This window comes from Lampetra planeri, chromosome 47 (genome assembly GCF_965212315.1).
Source record: "Lampetra planeri chromosome 47, kcLamPlan1.2.h2, whole genome shotgun sequence".
Taxonomy (NCBI): Eukaryota; Metazoa; Chordata; class Hyperoartia; order Petromyzontiformes; family Petromyzontidae; genus Lampetra; species Lampetra planeri.
In genome coordinates, this window is record NC_136153.1 from 327,476 (window position 1) to 342,688 (window position 15,213).

At 48.4% G+C, this 15,213-nt stretch overlaps 1 protein-coding gene across 2 annotated transcripts in view; it reads right to left on the reverse strand.

The window, feature by feature from the left end:
* Positions 1–607: 607 nt before the first annotated feature.
* Positions 608–15,213, reverse strand: part of ZNHIT6 (zinc finger HIT-type containing 6) — a 35,711-nt gene continuing 21,105 nt past the window's right edge. For both annotated transcript variants that reach the window (XM_078615370.1, XM_078615371.1), the window contains 7 exons: positions 14,385–14,470; positions 13,975–14,078; positions 12,901–12,969; positions 5,053–5,133; positions 2,984–3,064; positions 2,104–2,225; positions 608–1,874 (listed from right to left, as the gene is read on the reverse strand). In XM_078615370.1, coding sequence (XP_078471496.1) covers positions 1,804–1,874; positions 2,104–2,225; positions 2,984–3,064; positions 5,053–5,133; positions 12,901–12,969; positions 13,975–14,078; positions 14,385–14,470 — 614 coding nt within the window. In that variant the 3' untranslated portion in view covers positions 608–1,803. The remainder of the gene's footprint in view (positions 1,875–2,103; positions 2,226–2,983; positions 3,065–5,052; positions 5,134–12,900; positions 12,970–13,974; positions 14,079–14,384; positions 14,471–15,213) is intronic.

Genomic DNA, 15,213 nt, shown 5'->3' on the forward strand with positions numbered 1-15,213 from the left:
GTAGCTGGTAGTGTGTAAACATTGCCACTGGAGAGACAAAGGCGGTCGGGCATGGTCCGGGTCAACCAGCTCCTCGTGTGCCATGCCGGCCTTCATAGGCGCTCGCTAACAGCACTTGCCCGTACGTAGCCAACCGTGATAATCGGAGGTGTATGTATTCCCATACATCTTGTTAAAGATATGCGGGGGATCTTTGTTTGGTGCCCACCCCCCCAGAACCGCTCTCCCAACACCCCAAGAAGCCCTCCCCACCGACCTCGGGACCCCCATTGGAACTCACCCCCAACCCCCCCCCCCCCGATCAACTCCCAGACCGTGCTCCTGTGATATTTATGGCCTCAAAAAGTTTCCTCCAAGATGGCCACGAGCTACTCGCAACACAAGGTTGCGGCACATGCCACTTCCAACACTGCGGGTGGCTGGCTCCCAGTACATCAAGTGTGCAATGAGAGTATCAGGGCCGACGTCTTGGGTAGTGGCTCTTCTTCAGAGCACGTCCCCGCTTTCGAGGCAGCGTTCAGGATGAATGTAGCAAAGATTTATTAACCGATGCCAATACACGCCCCCGCAATATTCTGCCTCATCGCAACGAAGAAGAAAACACCAATAATATAAAAACATTTTAATATTTAAAACAGACCCGATGAGATATGAGCTTCATTCGTGGTGTTTCACAGCTATGATTCTATGCCGATTCATCAAAACACTGAGACGTGGCCCTGCCTGGCCACAAAACTGGGACAAAGGAAGAAATGTATTAGAGACCACTTGCAGGTTAATGGGTGGGTATGGTGGCGCAGTGGAAACATTTGTGCCTCACAGCAAGATGTCCACCTGGGTTCAGTTCTCGACCCGAGCGCCTTTGCGCGTGGCGCTTTTGTCCGTTTCTCCTCCCTGGTATGCCACGGGTTTCTTCTGGCTATTCTAGTTTCCTCCCATAGCTGAAACGCCATACAGTGTAAATGGTATTGACCAAACATCGTTATACTGGAAAAATGACCTGCTAATAACTCAACTGGGATTACATTCAGAGGCAGATCACCCCTGCAAACTGGGCAGGATCCTCTTTATTAAAGAGTCTTGAGACTCAATGAGGCTTTTCTGAATAATAATAATGCTATACATGCTACGGAGGAAAAGTGGGCTTGGGCAGGACCCATCACTAATTGGGATGAACGCGAGTCGGGAACAATAACGGGAGCGGCAGGCAAAGAATGGAACACGTGTGAGAGGACATCATCCACTGAGAAAAGAGCCAATGAAGGATGAAATAAACTCGTGTGCAGTTGCTGGATTGCTTGTTGCAATGCGGGATCATGAGACGTGGCTTTGGAGATCTTCATCTAGCAGTAGATTGATCACATCCTATAATGATGGTGAATGTATGATCTTCATCACGAACAAGATAACTCAGCTGTAGAGCGAGTGGCTCGCAATTGGAAGGTTCCGAGTTCAATTCCTTGTTGAGATTTGGCTTAGCCCATCATCCCTCATGGCTGGGTTCGAAACAACAATTACCACTTTGTAGCGACGATCAACAGTGGTTGTCCTACACATAGACTTACCCTTGCTAAGGGCTGTGAATAAGAGATGAGCACCAATACCTCTCGGTACATTTGAGCAGCAAATCACAAGATTCCATGCGACTGCGGCTACACGTCAAGGCAGTAGGTGGGCGGGTGGCATCAGCCTGAGACATTCCACACAAAGGCCCAGCCCAAGAACCCTTTGACCAGACCCCATCAGGCTTTTGCCGAGTCAGTCTATGTGGAACAAAGTGGAAGAGGAAGTGAACGCTCCAGGTTATTCCGTGTCCACTTGAATCTTTCCACTTTCCACCTCAGCCTCTTCGGTCTTAATATCTCCAGACGCATCTGCCGCAAAGCAAAAACACAAACGCCTTCAAGTCACTGGCCATCGGATAAATAAGAACATGTATAATGTGCAAAGTAGTCAACTGGTATTGCGCGTAACATCATTGCCCCACTTCCGCAGGATCTTCCTGGAGAAGGAATTTGAGCCTTAGAGAGCAATTTTCTTTGTAAATAAAAGCATAGTAACCCCAATGATGAAACTGTAGGGGACCTACAGATTTATTCAAACCTGACAGTGTGGGATAGGCGTGCACGTGACTCGCGATCACCACGTGCAGCACTGGATATTCCACGATGGTCTTGCCTCGCAGGTTCTCCTGCAGGGAGAGGTCTGCCAAGAACTCGTGGTACCTGCAAGAGATGGCGGCGCAGGAGGGGTGTATACACCCAGTTTGTCAGTGCGTGAGCCCCCAAATACAAAAGCGAAATCGTGAAACTTCCACTCAATTCTCTCGGGACGTGACTCGACATAGGATGAGCATAATACTCGATTCCAGGAGAGGGAGTCACCGCACACTCTTCTGCCGACGCTCGCATGCACGGGCACTAGTTTGCACTAGTTTGCACTAGTTACCCTTTTTCTTCCTGATGACGATCGCTTGTGTTGTGATCGAAACGACGTATTTTTGATTTACTTTCATTTTTTACATCTACGTGACTTACCGAAAGATCCAAAGAATACAGTTTGCATTACTTCGCTTGCGTCCAACCCCGGTGCACAGCTGAACTGGACTCGCTGCACTTAAAGGGGGCGTGGTCCGCATTTGATTGCCAATTTACACTCCCTCATCTTTTAGTCAAAGTTTAGAGTTCTTGCTCATCTCCCGTTTACAACGATGCAGAGCCAGTGGTGGGAATTCCACATTCAAATGGCAAGGATGAGCCCTCTTCACAGTACATTGTTGGTCTTTCCCACAAAGTGGAACTAATTGTATCGTCCTGGAGGGATGATGGGTTGATGTAAACTAACAACATTCCAATTGCGAGCCGTTCCCTCCGCCGCTGAGTGGCCGCCTAAGTGGATTACGCAGTGCGTCTGTGTGGCAGCTACAGGACCGTGAGCACCGAGGAGGGAAGGCACACTTGTGTGTGCAAACGCGCAGTCGAACCTCGCGGCATTGGCCGGCTGGCACTCCTCCTTCATGAAGAGCCTCACGCTGCGTGCATGCTCGCGGTTGTACTCCCTCAGCCTGCACATAGCAAAACCGCAAAACACACACACGCACCGGGGGGTGGAGGCCCAGGCCAAGCGACTGAGGGCTGTGATCATCACAACACTAGTTCAACGTTGTCATCACCCCTCGCTGGGGATAATGGCGACTGGGCTTGCTCAGCCAGGAAAGCCTCACCGGGCGTTATAAGGAATGATCGTGCCAGGACCATTTCCTGGCACGATCATTCCTTATAAGCCTATAAAACACTGAAATACAGAACACAATTGGTACGTGTTGTTTTCCCTCATTATAATACGATCTGTGCTTTGCAAAGACTGGGCCCCACCATAGCAGTGTAGTATGACAACAACTGGATCAGGGCCACTCAGCAAGTTGAACATTCATCTTCACAGGACACAAAGAACTCCACTCTTGACTGGAATTGTAGGAAAATATCTCAATGCATGAACCTCTTGACAAAAGGAGTCCTAAGACTCAAATAGTCTCTCCTGGATGAATATGTAATAAAGCACTTTCACAACGAATGTTGACTGGCGTCTTTCATTATTAACGACAACTGCACAGCTCCGCTCTCTCTCCGGATGGCGTCCCTCTCTCTGTTGCCGTAACGCGCGCTCTCCCTCTTCCACCGTCGCGGCATGTCTCTCTCTCCATGCTCACCGCTGGCTGGCGGCGCGCTGGGAGGAGAGAAGGCTTCGCTGGCAGAGCCCGCCACGTGACCGGTGGCGGGTAGAGGTAGGTGATGATGTAGTCCGGACTCCAGGCTCCCCACACCGACCCAGAGTCCTCTCACTGCCTCTCCTTATATTGCTCTCGGCGGAGATAAGCTCCGCCTCTAGCCACACCACACCCCCTCCTGAAACCTTCCCCGATGGCTCCCGTACATACCCACGAGCTCCGCCCGTTACCTTTGGCCCAGATGGAACCCTTCCTTCTGATTGGATATTAGTTACCCAGCAGTGACTATGCAATTACCCCTCGTCGTCCCTTAGATGGCGCTCTCTCATTACAAATACAAGATATTATCACGTCATCCTTTTGGCAATTGTAAGTTCTTATGTCAAAAATGTCTATAGTTACCATTTTGTCTAAACCACAATTTGATGCTAAGCTGTTGATTCTGTATAATTTCACTTGCAGTTGTATTAGACTCGTACTTACATACGAGTGTAATGATGGGCCTAAATCCAATTGAATGTTTCTGTCAATTAACATCCCTTTGGGTCATTTCATTTCACGAGACAAAACCAGTTTCACTGGGTATTTAACGTGTGCAGTAGGATCGACGAGGGCAGCCACGGTGGCGAGATGTTAACTTCCTCGCCTGATAAGCAGGTCGTGGGCACGATCCCAACCCTGGCACCTGCATATTTTGAGTTTGCATGTCTCTCTCCCCGTGGTCACGTAGATATTTCTCCGGGTCCTCGAGTTTTTCTCTCCACATTTAGAAACAAGTGTTTAGAGTATTTAGCCACGATAAATTTCCACATGATACGCACTTTGTTGAGCTATAATTTGTGGTCTGCCTCTTAAAAATATTTATATAGCTCAGTGGAATTTACCTCGTAAAATATTTTTTTTTTATAGTTTTATAGGCATGAGTGGTCTCCACAAGCCCAGAAAATAAAATGAATAAAAGCACTAACTAGATGGTGCCAGTTGTATGGATCTCTGTGCGAGTCTATGGGTCTTTGTGATAATCTATGGGGCCTCTATACGAGTCTCAGTACACATGCTGGGACATTGCGGCGTGCCTGCTGTGCAGCAGCTGCAGAAGCTGTGGGGCCTGGCGGAGGGTAAAGAGCATTGGGAGTGACATGCGGTGGTACCAGTGGCTTTTGTATTTAGATGTCTGGATCTCTGTCTTGGTATGTGGATGATTAACCAACAGCTTCTCTCCCGCACGGTACGATGCCATTCTGAGTGGGACCCCTGGATAACTTGCCAGCCTGCACGCTCTCCTTCTCCACTGTGACATTCTATGCACCCATTATTGTCCTCACCTTTGTCGTGTGACTGGCTCTACATGGTCAGTCCCCACGTAGCGAGTCAGCAAATCGGCGAGGCTCTGGCTCCCGGCCACCCTGAATACATAGACACACACAGACACCAGACACTGGACACCAATACTAAGCTCTACAGATCAATGCACTCTTGCTTTGTTTGCTTGGGAAACGATGATGGAATGAAAAACAACAATAGTCAGTTGGATATTACACGTGGCATCATCGCCCCTACAACAGCCTGTACCTGCGAAACACAGCAGCGCCGTGTGCTAATGTGACGTGCGATGCCTTGTATCACAGTATGACGTGTGTGATGCTGCATGTTAGTGCGATGCCGCGTGTCAGTACGATGCGTGTGGTCCGGCAAAAACAACCACTCCCTACCTCCTTAGTGGTGCCGGATGGTGACGATGTGTTGGTTGGGAGCAAAGCCAAGGGGCGGGGGGGGGGAATTCCAATCAGCTGTTCACCTCATGGTGCTCCTAGCCACCACAGCGGCCAACAGGAGTTCTGGACGGGTGCGAGGCACTGGTAACCCCTCCACTTTCAATTCAATTACCATGAAACCACATGATAAAATCGAACTAAGCATGTGCCGGAGGCCCCGGGGGAACAGGCGTGTATGACGTCTCCTGACCAAACCCCATTTGGCGGAGCCAGGAGACTCAACCTGCAACCTCTGGGTTCTTCCACAAATGGCAAAAAACCACTGGGAGTGCCCACGTGGAATGTTCTAATGTTCACTGTGGAGGCTGCCAATCCTTTGTAAGGAGCTGGACCAGTATCGCCTGGATCTGTGGAATTCAGGAGGTCCGGTGAGCTGACTCTGGCTCCAGTATATTATATGGGGGCTGGATAGTCCTCTACTCGGGGAAGAAGACTAGGGAGTGGCTCTTATTCTGAACAATAGAATAAAGGAGGCGTCGAACCATGGCGGTGAGGTGTGGGAAGCTGTAAGTTCTAGGCTACTGTGGGCTCGCCTCCCCATCAACGGCAGGCAAGGAATGGTGGTGGTGGCCTATGCCCCAATCGAAGATGAAGATCAGTGGAGGGATGCAGACAAGGCCAATGGGTCACATGCCTTTAATGACCTCCTGTCACAGGTGCGAGCTAAAGTGGCCCCTCAGGAGATCATCCTGTTGAGTGACTTTAATGTCCGAGTGGGTCATGACATTGGAACCTGGGCTGGAGTGATTAGAAGATCTACTCAATAACAATCGTAAGAGGCTGCTCGACATTTGTCCAGCCCATCGGCTTGTAATTACCAACACGCTGTTCTGGAATCAAGGCATCCAAAGAACATCATGAATGCACGTCAGGTCAGACCAAGAACATCTGCTAGACGATATAGTGACAAAACATTAGATGCAGGCCCATGTCCTTGACACCAGGACCTAATGTGGAGCGGATCTGCCCACTCACCATCAGCTCACTCACCATCAGCTTTTCATCTGTAAAATGCACCTGACATTATTCCACTGAGGTGGTTTGGTGTACATCTAGTACCCCATTCAAACTCACAGTGGCATGGTCTCAGCTAGCTGATGAATGTTTCAAGCGAGAATTTCATCATCGCTTGCAGCTGGGGATAGCATTGTCCCCCTCCTTCTGATGCCGAGAGGAAACGGGTGAGATTTAGGACTGTGGCTCATGCAGCTGCAATGGCTGCTTTTGGTACGCGGTACAAACCTCCACAGAGACCCTGACTAATGGAGGTGTTCGGCTGGTTGAGAAAAAGGGACAGCGCAACACCTATTCACCATCCTTAGAAGAATCAAAGGTGATCAAATTTCTGACCCCAGAAGAAGAAGTTTGCAGGTTTGCTGAGCATTTCTGTGAGGTCTTGGGGGAGGGCCCCTCAGCCCAGAAAACACTATGGGGCAAAGTGGGGATGATCCTGCTCAGGCTGCGGTGCCTCAAATATTGGAATAAGTAATCACCCTCTGTGAGTGGCTGGAAGTCTGAGACCAGAAAAAGCGCTGGGCAGAGGTGATCTCCCAAGCTAACTGCTGAGGAAGGGGTGGCGATAGTATGCAGACTGCCCTATATGACATAATTATAACAGTCTAGACCAGGGGTCCTCAAACTACGGCCCGCGGGCCACATGCGGCCCGCCGAGGACATTTATCCAGCCCATGGTCACTAATTGGGCTGCGCTTGTGAGCACTAATTGGGCTGCGCTGGTGAGCACTCATTGGGCTGCGGTGGTGGGCACTGATTGGGCTGCGGTGGCGAGCACTGATTTAGCTGCGCTGGTGAGCACTGATTGAGCTGCGGCGGTGGGCACTGATTGAGCTGCGGCGGTGGGTACTCATTGGGCTGCGCTGGTGAATGGTTCAATGGGCCAATTGACTGGACTTGCCCCCCAGGCCTAAGGCTGCCAGCCCTCCCCTGGCTGCACTTGACTGGCTCTCCCTCCCTCAGCTCCCTCACTTGCCCCTCGGCTCCACTCCCAGTGATATTCCTGTGTGCTGGAGATGTAGATCCCCAGCACACGCACCGCTGAGTAAATGATCGAGAGTGATCTCTGATCTCTTGAGGGCCTGCCTGCTGTTTTCCCGTGCTGGTCAGTGACAGACAGCCGAGGAGTAGGAAACCCAATTTAAATGACAGTAAGTGCATTTATATTCTGATTGCTATTCAGTTGTATGAGGTTATATGTTGTATGTTGTGTAAGCCCCGGTTCATACTGTTGCGATCTCTGAGCAGTGCGAGTTCAGCCATATGCTTGTATGGCTGAACTTGCATTAGATTCGGAAGAAAAAAGGCACATGTGCCTTCTTTTTTCCTGCAGTGGAATCGGATCGCATGGGGCTTCTCCCCCATGCGATCAGATTCCTATGCGAGTTCGCAGATCGCACTGCGATCTGTGAACAAAACTGCAGGTGTAATTAACTTTTTAATGGCACCCGCACCAGTGTGAGCCTGGGGTAAAAGCGGAGTTCCCCCAATCAGACTGCATTGATGGGCAGTCCAGTCTGTATGTCTCTGTGTGGGCAAAGTTATTGCTGGTATATTGTTCTTGTAGCGCTGTATATATATATTGGTATTTTACTAATAGCAATTTTGACTCCCTAGGAAACAATGATGTCAAGAAAGAGAAAAATTGACTCGGAGTGTAGGATATTCAAAGAACAGTGGACTAATGATTACTTTTTCATGCAGTACAAGGAAAGAGCTGTGTGTCTGATATGCCAGAACATAGTGTCTGTGTTCAAAGAGTACAATTTACGTCGACACTATGAAACTCAACATAAAGATAAATATGATTGTTTGGTCGGAGAAGTGAGAAAAGATAAAATATTAAAACTGAAAAATACATTAACAACTCAGCAAAATACTTTTGTGAAGCAGAAGCAGCTAAATATTTCATCACTGCGAGCAAGTTTTCAAGTTGCCAAGCTAATAGCGTGCACTAGCAGACCATTCGTGGAGGGAGAATTTGTTAAAGAATGCCTTCTTTCTGTTGCCAAAGAGATTTGTCCAGAGAAGGCCGATTTATTTAGTACAGTGAGTCTTTCAGGACCTACAATTACACGGAGGATTGAAGAAATGGGAGACAATTTGCATCAGCATTTGCAAAACTCCACAAAAAAACTTTCCTATTTTTCCTTGGCACTCGACAAAAGCAATGATGTTCGTGATTCTGCACAACTTCTAATTTTTATTCGTGGGACGAATGACTATTTCGAAGTCACAGAAGAGCTTGCTGCACTGAAAAGCATCAAAGGAACAACTACAGGAGAGGATATCTATGAAAAGGTTTGCCAAACTGTGAATGGTTTGGAGCTGAACTGGGCTAAACTAGCCAGTGTGACAACTGATGGTGCTCCTAGCATGGTGGGGTCTAAGAAAGGAGTAATTGCTCTCATTAACCAAGAGATGGACAAATATAACCATTCTCATCCAATAGCCATACACTGCCTCATCCACCAACAAGCGCTGTGTAGTAAATCACTGAAGTGGGACTCTGTTATGAAAATTGTGGTATCTTGTGTTAACTTCATTAGAGCTCATGCACTAAACCAGACAATTTCAGGAATTTCTGTCTGAGCTAAATGTTGACTATGAAGATGTTCTGTACCACACAGAAGTCCGTTGGCTGAGTCGAGGGAGAGTTTTGAAACGTTTCTATGACTTACTTCCACAGATTACAGCTTTTCTGCTTTCAAAAAACAAAGAGGTACCAGAGCTCAATGATGCAGAATAGAAATGGCACCTTGCCTTTCTGACAGATGTAACAGAGCTACTCAACAGTCTCAATGTGCAACTTCAAGGAAAGGGGAAGCTCATCTGTGATATGCAATCACATGTCAAAGCATTTGAAGTAAAATTAGGCCTCCTCATCAAACAAGTGAAGGAGGAAAACTTCTGCCATCTCCCCACAACTCAAAATCTGTTAGCGGAAAAACCATTGGTTGCATTCCCAAACAAAACATGTGTGGATTCACTGGAAAAATTGCAAAAGGAGTTCCAATTTAGATTTAAAGAGCTTCATCTCCATGAACAGGACATACAGCTTTTCCGTAACCCATTTTCTATTGACATTGAAAATGTGGATACAATTTACCAAATGGAACTGGCTGAACTGCAGAATTGTGACTCTCTGAAAGACGCATTCAAGTCAAGCAGCCTTCATAATTTCTATGCATCTCTCCCCTCTGAGACATATCCTCATCTCAGGAACCATGCACTCAAAATGGCAACCATCTTTGGCAGCACTTATGTCTGTGAACAGACTTTTTCCAGAATGAAACATTTGAAATCTCCAACCAGATCTAGACTAACGGATGCACACTTGCATCACTTGTTACGACTAGCAGTGACAAATATGGAACCGGACATTGAACATCTCATTAGCCAAAAGCAGGCCCATAGTTCCCATTGAAATACTGGCAAGTTTGTTGATTCAACTTTACTTGTTCTTCATTTTAAATATTGTATTTGTTCCCGTTTTGTTTCTTCACTTCAAAATAAGATATATGCAGTGTGCATAGGAATTTGTTCATAGTTTTTTTTAACTATAGTCCGGCCCTCCAACGGTCTGAGGGACAGTGAACTGGCCCCCTGTTTAAAAAGTTTGAGGACCCCTGGTCTAGACCAATGGATGGGTTCCACAGGATTGGAAAGATGCCCTGGTGGTACTCAAACCCCTCAACAGATCACACAAAAAGTATGGCTATCGATCAAAGTAGATTTGACAAAGAAACCCCCTCGCAATTCGAGATAAGGGACGGAGAAATACAGCACAGAGAGAGAATGGAGCAGCGGAGAGAGCATGGAGACAGCTGGCTGGCGCAGCCTGAAGTAAGGGCGGGAAAGGCACCACCGGGTGTCTGCGTGAAGCTGGCAGCTGCATGCAAAGGGAGAGAGCATGGAGAGAGCACAGAGCAGTGGAAAGAGCCTGAGCCAGCGCGGCCCTGAAGGAGGGCAGGAGAGACACCACCGGGTGCCCGCGTGAAGCTGGTAGCTGCACGCCAAAGGGGAGAGGCACCACTGAGTGCCAGCAAAGATGGCAGCTGCCTGCAAGGAGAGAGCATGGAGCAGTGAAAAGAGCCTGACCAGCTGCCCATGAGGAAGAGAAGAGCGCCGGCGAGGGCACCGTGGGTTTGACCCACACACACACCGACCAGCACCAGCTGGGAACCAAGACAAGAGTGAGGAACGGCGACCAGCAGACGAGCTGCGAGCGCTATCTGACAACGGAATCATCGCGCACCGCCTACGCGAGCATCGCGCTAACTCAACCAACCAGCAGAGGAGAGAGCTGGTAACGCCAAGAGGAAGAGTGTTAGCACATGCAAGAGCGCCATGTGTTCAATACAAACACATGCCGTCCCTGCCGGGAACCCGAGGTATTTTCAGTACAAGGAACGCTGTACCGCGTAAGCCGCCAAGTCAACAAGTGGCAAAGAAGACACACACATACCGCGCATATAGGGACCAATAAGATTGTTCCAAAAAGTTATCATTGTGTTTCAAGAAGGGTTGCCGTTCCAAGGTGGTGCGTTAAATATCAGCTGATTGTTAAAAGCATTTCTGCCATTCGAGTTACATGAAAACGATTGTTGAGAAGTATTTTAGTCATTTGTTTTCGTTAATTGCATAATCTTACCAATTAATTGATAACTACTTTTGCTTTAGTCACATGTTTGTATGAATATTGTCACATTAATATCAAGGACTTTTTCCTATCACCGTGTATGCTCGCTCAACTCTGAGGAATTCGCCGATTGTTCTGTTACCCAGTTTAACAAACGTAACCATTGAGGGTTAAATGTAAGGATTAATGAGTAGGACATCGAGGAGTACCGTGTTAACAATTCTGAGCATAAGTGTTCGCATGTTAAAGTGTTTTTAGATATTAAAGTTGCTTAACACAGAAGAGTCTGGGTGGTGCCTTCCTAAGTTCATGCATAATAATCTTAATTATAAGAACTGTTTCCTGTTGTGAGATCTGAATTTTAAGACCCGACATGAACACATGAAAACATAATCAGTAAAAGTTTAAACGAGAATCATTGTATTATCACGACTGATAATACAACCCTAGACAACGAAGCAGAGCCTAATTATCACAATTACATACACTCGCATAACTTCATACAATTACACCTTCATTGTATTATCCCGGTTGATAATACAACCCTAGACAACGAAGCATAGCCTAATTATCTAATTGCATACATTAGCATAAGCACATACACTTGCATAACTTAATACAATTACACCTTCCTAATTAGCATACCACCATTTTGCATAATTACACAAATTTGCATACATTTGGAATTACACATTGTAAAATTTTCATTAAATGTTATTATTTTTCTATTTTTTTCAAAACCGAATATATACAACACAGTGGAGAGAGTAGAAAAATGTCCATACCTGGGCAGTGTGCTTATGACCAGCTACGGTTTGACAGCAGAGGTCTCACTCCAAATCAGTTGGGAGGCATTATCTGCAAAATGCTGTGTGGAAGTGACTTGGTCTGTCACTCCACACAAAACTTCAGTCTTCTCGGCCACAGTCATGCCCTCCCTTCTCAATGCTTGCAAAACATAACCCCCCCCCCCTGAAATGAACATCTTCACTGGTTAGAAACATTCAGGCTGGTGTGACTATGATCCATCATGGGTTTAACCAGGTTGAATTGTGTGAGGAACTCACAAATCCTTGAAAAATCTGGACAATGTCCCATCAGTGAGCCCCTCCAGCAGGCAAGGCTGCATTGGCTGGGTCAAGTAGCCCACACAGATTTTTTTCGGCCAGATAGAGGGGGTTAAATGGGCACAGCATGGACTAGAGAAGAGATCAAATGATATGGTATGAGGATAAGGAACTAAGTGGACTTGCCAATGACTGGTACCAGTGGTGTCAAGATTGGCCTCTGTGGAGGTGGCTCGTGAAGGACTCTGCTCGTGAGTTGGAGGCAGTCGCCATTCAGCAACAATGGAGGGCAGAGGAGCAATGGTCACAACAACGAGCAGAGAGCCGGGTGGCTAAAAAATTGCAAGTTGGAATAGTAGAGGGTACAGCTGATGCATCTGCCAATCGTCTCAGTCATGCAACCGATGGCACCTGGGTCTGTTCTGTGACTTCCAGGCCTTAAAGTGCACCTAGCCTGGGACAAGTGTTGCGGTGACGCCACCGCCACTTAGTGCTGAATGCCAGTTGTTGATGATGCATCAGTGTGGCGTTGTATATCAGTGTGATGTGACGCCATGTGTCAGTGTAACATGTTACGACATACGTAATGACGTGTGTCAGTGTGACGTGTGACGTGCGTGACGCCTCCTGTCGCAGTGTGACGTGCCAGTGATGCGTGTGCCGTGGTGCATTTACCTGCGCTCCGTGAACTCTGCCCGACTCTGTGGGAAGATGAGCTTCACGGTCCAGAAGAAGCTCTTCTCCCTGCGCACCACCCAGCCCAGCACAGGCAGCAATCAGCACAGACGCACTCACAGCGCTACATGGGGGACGCTGCTCTTCATAAAGAATATAAACGCTAAACACTCACGCACTCGATGCAACTGGTAATCGCTAAACGTCCCAGTACTGAACATGTACCTGCAAATTACTCAATTGGAATTATACATAGCAGCAACATTGCTCCCTACTGCAGAATCTTGGCAGGACCCCACTGAAAATGAGTCTTGCTTTGTGAACAAGCATCGCCATAAACATTTGTATTTTTTGCGTTTACTGGTAACATCATTAACACACATGGTAAAAACCCGGTGACCGGTTTCAAACACGGACACAGCATGAGCAATAAATGCAACAATGTTTACTTTTGTAACTGAGACACAAAGGGAGCTGCTACCACAGCGGTGAAGTAATGGTCAGCGTGCTGGACTCGCGACCTAGAGGGTACCGGTTGGACTCCATGTCCCGGCAACGGTGTAGGTTTCTTAAATCCCTCCCCGCACATGTCCGCCCAACATCAGTATGATGGGTTCACCACAAACCCCGTTGGTGTTCAGGTTGCGTGCGGTGTGGGTAGAGGCGACTTCAGGTGGCGGTGACGCGGGCTCAAATACAGCGGCCGCCCCAATAATTACCCAGTGTAACGACCGCGATAACATGACGCACCGTCTGCTTCTCAGTGGACGTTAAAGAGGGGGCCGTTGTGTGATAGCATCGGAGTTTAAATTTTCCAAGTTTGGAAATTACACCGCAAATTACTTAATCAGGACATCAGCAATCATCGACCCTTACCGGTAGACTAAAGCGCCAGATCACTCCAGCAAATGAGACTCATCCTTGTCTATTGAGGCATCACCAAAACAAAACAGAAAATGTTAAACCTCTTCCTACCAAAATTCCACGAGACGTGTCTACAGCAGCCAGCAACGTTTTAGTGGAGGGGGGGGGGGGGTGTTTAACATGAGGACAAGAGGGGTCGTCCCGTCTCACCGCTTGTGGAAGAAGGAGAAGTTGTCGCGGTGCCTCTGCAAGCCGGCGGGCAGCATGCGCAGATTGACGCCATCTCTCCGCGCATAATTCCTCAAGACGCTCACCTGCCGGAAACAAACGTGGACACAGCAAGAAGGTCCTGGGTATGACTCCTAACTCGGGTGGCTTTCTGCGTGGTGTCGAGTTTGTATGTTCTCTGCCCCTGTGCTGCAATGGGCTATCTCCGGATTCTACAGTTTCCTCCCATAGCTTAAAACAACCCATGCAAAAAAAAATACCTGCAAATTACTCAATTGGGATCGCACGCAGTACGAAAACTTTAAAAGGACCCTCCCGAAAAAGTCTTGAGACACAGTGAGACTTTTTCGGGTAACCAAACTTAACAAAGACAGGTGGCAGGAGTCACGTACGGTCTTCCTGTGGCCGTATCCGTGCATCACTGTGTCCCGCGTCGAGTTCTCCACCGCCCGGCCGACATCCTCCAGGAAGCGATAATCTGTGAACCCGCAAAGCGCCACCGCCACACAACAACAAAGCCACTGGCATCACATTGCTCGTCTTATCTACAGTAAAACCATTCTGTTCCGTGCTTGCACAGGACAGTGTGTTCAGCAGCTAAATGGATGTATTGGCAGTACGCCGGTGCGGCCTAACACACCAGTCGGTGGTGGTGAGCGGGGAAAGTAGGTGGTGGTGGGTGGGGACAGTTGGTGGTGGTGGGTGGGAGAGTAGGTGGTGGTGGGTGTGGACAGTAAGTGGTGGTGGGTGTGGACAGTAGGTAGTGGTGGGCGAGACAGTAAGTGGTGGTGGGTGGGGACAGTTGGTGGTGGTGGGTGTGGACAGTAGGTGGTGGTGGGTGTGGACAGTAAGTGGTGGTGGGTGTGGACAGTAAGTGGTGGTGGGTGTGGACAGTAGGTGGTGGTGGGTGGGGACAGTTGGTGGTGGTGGGTGTGGACAGTAGGTGATGGTGGGTGGGACAGTAGGTGGTGGTGGGTGTGGACAGTAAGTGGTGGTGGATGGGTACAGTAGGTGGTGGTGGGTGTGGACAGTAAGTGGTGGTGGATGGGGACAGTAGGTGGTGGTGGGTGTGGACAGTAGGTGGTGGTGGGTGGGGACAGTAGGTGGTGGGTGGCACAGTAGGTGGTGGTGGGTGTGGACAGTAGGTGGTGGTGGGTGTGGACAGTAGGTGGTGGTGGGTGGGGACAGTAGGTGGTGGGTGGCACAGTAGGTGGTGGTGGG